Genomic DNA, 7,524 nt, shown 5'->3' with positions numbered 1-7,524 from the left:
TATTTTCAGCTCAAGGCAAGACAAATTACAACAGCCTGAACTTAGGTTCACAGTCCAGAACACACTGAAGCCACCTTGTTTGGCTGCAGGGTTGGAGAGTCTCTTAAGAAGAGACTGAATTTCCTATCTTTTAGCTGTGATGTCATTGCGCGTACATCTAGATCATAGTGAAGTTCTGCTTTCCAGGCTCCACCTCTGGGCATTCTCTGTACTTTCTGAGGCTGACCACAGTGGTGGCAATGGTAACCACCAAAAATACACAAGAGTTGCACTTCCAGTGAAGGAAGCAATGCTCTCTCATATCGCTACAGCACACTCCTGATGCACCATGTAGAAAAATTACAGATTAGCAGCGCTGAGGATCGTGATGTTTGAAGCAGGAAATGGCAATGACAGGAAAGGACAATTAAAATATTAGCAACCCCTCCGCTTTCCTGTAGCGCGGTACAGCCCCCATCACAAAAATACAACACGGATGCAGCACGTGCTTTCAAAACAAGGTGATTTTTGTCGTTGTTTTATCCTTTGCCGCTGGCAGAGCCATTGAGTTTTATCTCAATGCAAGCCTTGCAGCAAGCAGAGACTTTCCAGGAAGCCCCGGCTGTCTCCGGGCTGGTAACACAGGGTGGCACAGGTGCAGCCCTGTTCTGCAGCAGCTTCCTAGAACCAGTTCCTCCCCCTGTGCCCTGTGGCTTTCCCGTGGGTGGCAATCAGCAAGGAGAGGGAGAACCATGTGCCCCTCAGCTTGCTTGGCTTTTCAGTTTTTACATCTGAAGCAGGTGCCCTGCTTCTCCTCGCTGCCCAGGCTCGGGTCAGTGCTTTCCGCAGGCGGCTGCGCGGGCGGAAGGAAACAGCAGTCGCTGTAAGCGCAGTTGGTGAGGGAGGACGCGCGGGGGATGGAGCAGCGCGGTGCCTTCCCTCACACGAGGCTCTCCTCCCCTGGAAGGCTTCGATATAAGCTGAGGAGGAGCTTCAACAGACGCGAGTCAAACACCACCTCCATCCTAACGCACAGCATGCTTCCTTCCACGTTTTCTTTTGCAGGTGGGGCTCAGCTGAACGAAGCCCTGCTCTTCTTCCTCACCATTACCGTACACGCGCGTAAGTCGGGCTGGAGCTGATTACGGCCGGTACGGCCCCGATAAGAAGCTGCATGTTATCTTTCCTCTGCGTTTTGATCTGAAGTCCCTTTCCTGTTGGCAGTTGGTAAGTGGATGCGTTTGCTGTACGGAGCCCGTCTAGCTTTGTGCTCTGCTGCGTAGGCTCACACGGTGTTGCACCCACAGCGGCTGGCGAACAGAGCGCTCGTTTCTCGACGGGACATCTCTTCGCTCTCTTGCGTTGTGTCAGCTGGGGAAGCTCCCAGCTACCCTCACGCAAGTTTACAGCTTCAGAGCCTCCTCCCGGTACGCACCAAAAGCGACAGCCGCTACTGCTCCGTGTAAGTCACCCGGTTTGTTCAGAGGCAGAGCCGTAAGGGCTGACGCCGCTCCGCGCGTCCCTCGCCGAAAGCACTCCGGGAACTGAACGCTCTGCCAGAGGGACGGAGCCTGCCTCCACAAGCTGTCTCGAAAGCGAGCTGCACTCGTAATTGGCTCGAGCTGCCGAGATGAGATGTCCCAGACCTTTCCCAGAGGTCCTCGGAAACTTCCTGGCAAAGCCGAGCTCCGCGCGCTCAACCACGCCGTAGGGCTGCCGCCGGGATGAGCGCCGGCGCCGAGCGGCGGTGACGGAACGCCCGGCGGCCCCCGGCGGCTGCGGGGCCCCCAGCCAGGTGGGGCAGCGGCGGGGGGCCAGGGGGCGGCCCCGTAGCCCCGCCCGACGGCGGAGCGGCGGAACGCGGCTCCCCCGCGGCGGCCCCGCGGTGGGGCCGGGGCGGCGGGCGGAGTCCCGAGCACCGTCAGCCCCCGCCGCCGCAGCCTCGGGGCACCACCGGCGGGTGGTGAGTGCCCGCGGCGGGCGGGTAACGGGCCGGGTGCGGTGGGCGGCGACGACGGGCTCCGTTCGGAGCTGAGAAGGGAGATCCGCCGTTGTGCCGCTAAGCCGCTTGTGCCGGTAATGCCGCCGTGAGCGGGGCTGTCGCGGGGCGCCGGGAGGGCGGCGGCGGCTGTGCGAGCGGCCGGAGGCCCGGCGGGGGGAGAAACAATGGCTGTGTAGGTGCCTCTGCCTTGAGCTGCGCGAAGCCATTAGTGCTGTGTGTGTGTGCGCGCGCTTGTAGTGGAGGGAACGTGCCGTGGAAGCTTCGTGCTGCCTGCTTTTCAGAGTCTCCGGGTTATTGTGCTGAGTTATTATTCAGCAGTGGGATCGGTGTTTCTATTTTAGCTGCTGAAAGCCGTGTGCTCAGCCCCGCTGCTCTTCCTCGACTTAAAATTTCCGTGGAGAGGAGCAGGAACTCTTCCTGATCCGCAGTTGGAACCAAGGCTGGTGGGAGCTATCTGTTGCTTTGTGTGCACGTTGAGTTCCTGTTACCCTGCTAAAACCTCGTTTGTTTGGTGTCTCTCTCCTTTACTGACCCTATGCAGAGCTATTCATAGAAACAACGTGGCTGCAGAGCTATGTCAGAAGGGCTGTGCTGTGGGATGAGATTACTTGGTGTAACCCGGCAACTCCTGCTGCTGGATGGTATAAAATTCACCGTGTGTAACAACATACACAGTTTTTAATGTGGAGAATGTGGTTGTACCAGACCTGTCAGTCCGAAATTTTGAAAACTAAGTTCAAGAAAGGCGTGGAGACAAAGGAAATGTGTGTGAGTGCGGCTTCTTACCAACCTATTTCAGGAGAAGAAAATATTCCTACCTGATGAGATCACAGATGTGATGTTTTTGAAGGAAAAATATGTCTGTATGTATGTAAGATTGCACCAGCAATAGCTTTGTTTTAATTCCCACCTACATGGAATAAATCCATGGATCTTTCTGTCTGGCCTGGTGAGGTGCTTGCATCTGTGTCTGCTGAGCTGAAGCAGTCAGTGAGGTCACTCTTCAGGCCTATGATAACTGCCTGTGAAAAAAAAAAAAAGACAACCAGCAGCAATAAGGACCACGGGATAGGTCCCAAGACCCCAAGGGTCTTTCTGGCCATGAGAGACCCTTTCTGATGTGGAATATATGAGTCATCCCCTGAGGCACCCAGTATCCAGGCATTCCTGAAGCAGGACAGCTGCCCTGGGGCAGTGCCCGTAGAGTGGCTCCAGGGTGGGACAGGGCAGGGCAGCGAGACCCCAGAGCTGTCTGTGGGATCACAAGGGCATGAACTGTAAGGGTGGAAGGAAATAGGTGAGTTATGATGTTTTGGTTAGGCAAGGAGGTGGGCTTTGATATCTACCATGTGTGCTGCTAAATAGAGGCTTTAGAAATTACATATGGGTGTTGCCTCCCTCAGAAGGAAAATGCAGTGGCCCACGTAGTGAATGATCCCATTCACAGAGCCAAGTGCTCGAGGTCCTTCTTCACTTTCTCCTCAGACTTTTGAAAAGTTACAAGCAGAGATGGTTTTAGAGGTTTCTGTGTGATAGCTTTCTTCTTTGTGTGCTCATTTTTGTGAGGGAGAACAGTTGTCTTTGTGATGCCTTCCGTGTACCATGAGTGTCTTTTTATCCTGCTCTCATTTTTGGTGATGGTTTCCGGGTGTTCTGATAAATATCTCTCAGTAAACGACTGATCTGTCCTTCCAAGCCAGCTTTACAAGAGCTCTCCCAAGTCTGCCTTGGCTGGTTTGTGGTTTTCTACCCTCTGCATGTACCTTCACGTGTTGCTAGGCGTTCTGGTTCAGGTGCTTTGCCTGGAAGAAGATACAATCCAGTGGATCCCTTACAGATGTAATTTGAAGACTGCTGTGAGTCTCCATGAGGCTGTCCGCACCATTGCCTCAAAGGAGTCTGTAAGGAAAAACTATTTTGCACAGGATGTCTTGCGGTGTATCACAGGACCTCGTTTTGTTAATCTCTGTGCCTGAAGGTCCAGGTTATTTTAACTACAAGCCTGATTTATTTTATTTTTTAATTATTGTAATAGTATGAGATACTTTACTCTGGCCCCATAGTTAAGGGCGTTTTAGAAACAAATTTCAGATAGCTTGAAATGCTTCTTTAGATATCTTTTCTTACAGATGCTTGCAGTGTTATAGTATAACAAATGGAAATATGCACTGTGTTTTTAAGCGTTTAGTTTACTGAGATTGACAGCTCAGCTGTCATTCATTTAAGTAATATGTTTTTTATTTGTGCTAGCCTTATAAAGAAGGTGATGAAAAATACTGGGAAATTAATCTGAGGTAACTGAGTGTAGAAGGTTTTTTGGTCTATTTCAGAGTTTCTATTTTCTGCCATCTGTTTACGTAAAAGCCCAAGAGCTTAGCAGCAGAACAAGAAAAAACCCTCAACTTTCCCATTAATCCAGTTTTCTTTCTGCTTCTACTATCGCAATGTTGTGTATTACTAACTACTATTTGTAATCTTCAGGGGGAAATAAAATACAACTTTTTTTCTTCTTTCCCTTACCCCTTAATGATGTGTGAACTTCTGTAGGTGTTAAATCTTCCTGTCTGCCTTTTATCCTCATCCTACAGAAGAATCTGAACCCTCAGCTTTTTGCAGTGGTTGCTGAGGTTGGAGGGAAACATCACGTGCAAGCTGCAGTTGCCTTTGCAGGTCACCTTTCTGCAGTGCATTGAAATTAATCTGCTGCACTTTGTGGTTCGGTGTTTCAATTACTGCTATCGGTGGCTGGTCTTTGTGCAGAAAGCTTGAAGGGCTGAGGAGCGATAGGCAGCGTTCACTGGTGTGTGTGCTATTAAATAAAAATAGAAACACAGAGCATGCTTGTGGTATCACTGCCTTTTGAATAAATGTGTGTGCAGATTATGGCAAGACTCTTCAGTAATGCTGTGTTCGGTACGTATCACCTTTAAAACATCACGTCCTTAAAATTCATTCTGTTAGGGTGGAGTAGCTCCTCAGTGTTCTGAATACAGTCATAACTTACTCCTGAGGGCAAAACTGAAATGTTGGTATCTCAACAGGAAGATCCTTTACAGCACTGCTACAGAATGGGTGAATTTTAAGCGTCTCCCGGGTAATAACTGAAGTCTCTGTGTAACTGTTTGTGTTGTTCCACTCCCAGCCCCGGCAGCAGCAGTAAAACCCGAGTGCATTGTAATGGAGCTATTCTTTACATTCCAGCATCCGTGGGGAGCCAGGAGGAGCAAGGCAAAAAGTTGAATAGCCCCCATGTGCCCTGGCTGGGGAGGAAGGGCTGGAAAACTTAAGAAGCCACAAAGCTGATCCTCCCTCCTTTAGGCAGAGGGATGGAGTAACCAGGGGCTGGTTTTAAGACCAGGCAGGAATGAAATGAAGTTCTTACTACATCAGTGAAGCTCTCCTTAACATCTGTTGGTTCAGAGTGGAAGTTACCATTTTCTTAGCAGTATTGCTTTCCTTTGGGACAGCAGCCAACAGAAAGCTGTTTGGGAAATGGGTGACTAGCAGTCTTAGATTTCCATAGGCCCTTCAACTCTCTTTTAAAACAATGTTTTCTCAGCCTTGAGAGTATGAGATGGAAATATGAAAATGAAGATCAGCTGCTGCAGAGCTCAGAGCAGCTTTTTTTTTTAAGCTGGATCTGCAGACTGGTGCTTCTCTTGCACAGCAGTAGCCTGGTGCTGCTTGCTTGCGCTACCACTATTCTCAAAGCCCTCTGGCCAGCAGTGAAATGAGAGTGGAGTGAGGGGCTTGTCATCAGCTCGGGCAGAGCCCCAACAGAAGTAAGCAGTGGAAATATGCGTACAAAGTGGCTGCTCAATGGTAAATGATGTGTGTGTGCCTGTGTAAGATATCATGCAGGAGGCAGGAGAGGAGGAGTCCCTTTTCCCAGGGTAAGAAAGGAATGGAGGTTGTGTCTCTGATACATCTTTTTTTCCTCCTTTCCACTGTAGGTGTTGACTTATGCAGCTCCTTTCTGTGCAGACTTATTTTGCTGCTCTGTGTTGTGCTGATGCAGTTTTTTGGCTACGTGATGACCTGTGTGGGAGAAACGATCTGCTTAGGGGAAGAGTCCTGCCAGCACCCCAGCATGAAGCGAGGGACGCAAAAGGGAAGGAACTTGCAGATTTTTGTTCTGTAATGGGAAGTGAGGAGGGTACGTGACAGCTTAAGAACTGCTGTTGCTGAACGAAAGCATGACCTTACTCATCTTTTGGCAATTAAAATAGATATTTCCTGTTTCTCTGAAGTTCTTGAACCTGCCTGCCTATGTCCTCCATCAATGTCATGTCTGAGCACCTTGGAAATGCTATCACCTCAATCTCCACAGTGCTTCAGATAGTCTGAAGCTGATGTGTGGAGTTGAAACCAGGAGCAGGGTTAGTGGTGTAGATGAGAGATACCCTGTAGGGTTTGTTTGAACATAAAATTTGCACAAGATTAAGTGGAGACACGATATTAAATCCACTTAATGAAACACCAGAGCAAGTTAGGATTTGTCCGTATGGTGAATGTGCGCAAGGCTCGCTAGCATGTGGTTGCTAGTCTTGGTCATGCCCTGTGTGCAGACAAGTTACTGCTTTCTCATTCAGTTAACTGAGAAAAGCCTGCTTTTCACTGAAAAGAGTTAAGGGAAAACTACAGCTTGCTCTACTTGCCCAGACATTTTGCAATATTTAATGAGACGAGGAGACAATTTTTGCCTCAGCTGAAGATCTGGAAGGCTGTGTAGGGCTATCCTTCCCACCCACATCCACTAGTTTTGTAACTGCCTGTGGTGGTTTTAATCCCCAGTTCTCAGAGGAACTTGGTAGTGATCTGCCAAGTGGTGCAGCGGCTCTGATGTTGCAGTACCTCTGTAGTCTCCTTTGGTGGTTGTCCTCTCCTTTCTCTGCGCGATTCCCAAGTGTAGATGTTGGCAAAAGGATGCTAAAATGGGTGGGTAAGGATGTATCCTCCAGCTCCATTGCAGAGCAGTTGTAAATGCTGTACGTGTAGGAGGGGAATGGACCACAAAGTGTCTGCTGTGTGCTCTCCCTAAATAGCATCTCCTGCTGCTGGAGGCTGGCAGGTCTGACGTAGCTGTGTGTTTCTCCTGCCTATGCTGCTCAGCTTGTGTTGCGGAGCACAGGCCAGGTGTGTATGCTGTGTTGTGACCTAGACAGCTGGTTCAGATACTGGCAGTACAAATAACATTTGTACAGTTTCTGAAGTACAGTAAATACAGAAATAACAGTGAATACAGTTTCTGAAGACTGACTTTTTCTTGCAAAATGTGTTAAGAAAATACTGTTACTTCATCACCCAAGCCATTCTCTGATTCTGTGATCTTAATTGGAGCAATTTAAGTGGAATAGCTGTTTTCATTCCTTCTGTGTTGAAGACATGCCCTTTATTGTTTTCAACTTGGGACATGGATGTTTTTGTCTTTAAAGATTTCTGATTTAAATGAAGAATGCTGCTCAGAGCTTCCTTGGAAAGGGCACTGAAGTAAAATAGAACATACATGTTATTCATTGGATTTCACAGGACTTATTTCTTAT

General features: G+C 49.1%; 1 protein-coding gene across 7 annotated transcripts in view; it reads left to right on the top strand.

The window, feature by feature from the left end:
* Positions 1-901: 901 nt before the first annotated feature.
* ST3GAL6 (ST3 beta-galactoside alpha-2,3-sialyltransferase 6) overlaps positions 902-7,524 on the top strand; it is a 42,856-nt gene continuing 36,233 nt past the window's right edge. Inside the window, exon 1 of one of the 7 annotated variants that reach the window (XM_042866674.1) lies at positions 902-1,206. Coding sequence is in view for 3 of the 7 variants with exons in the window: in XM_042866669.1 (XP_042722603.1) it covers positions 5,945-6,092 (148 nt within the window). In the remaining 4 variants the exon portion in view is untranslated. The other 6 variants (XM_042866677.1, XM_042866675.1, XM_042866673.1 and 3 more) reach the window with 6 other exon arrangements.

Source organism: Lagopus leucura, unplaced genomic scaffold (assembly GCF_019238085.1).
Source record: "Lagopus leucura isolate 7727_CA_CO unplaced genomic scaffold, USGS_WTPT01 Super-Scaffold_100001, whole genome shotgun sequence".
In the NCBI taxonomy this organism is placed as follows: domain Eukaryota; kingdom Metazoa; phylum Chordata; class Aves; order Galliformes; family Phasianidae; genus Lagopus; species Lagopus leucura.
The sequence above is the reverse complement of the archived record's forward strand: the minus strand, read 5'-3'. Positions and strand labels throughout refer to the sequence as shown.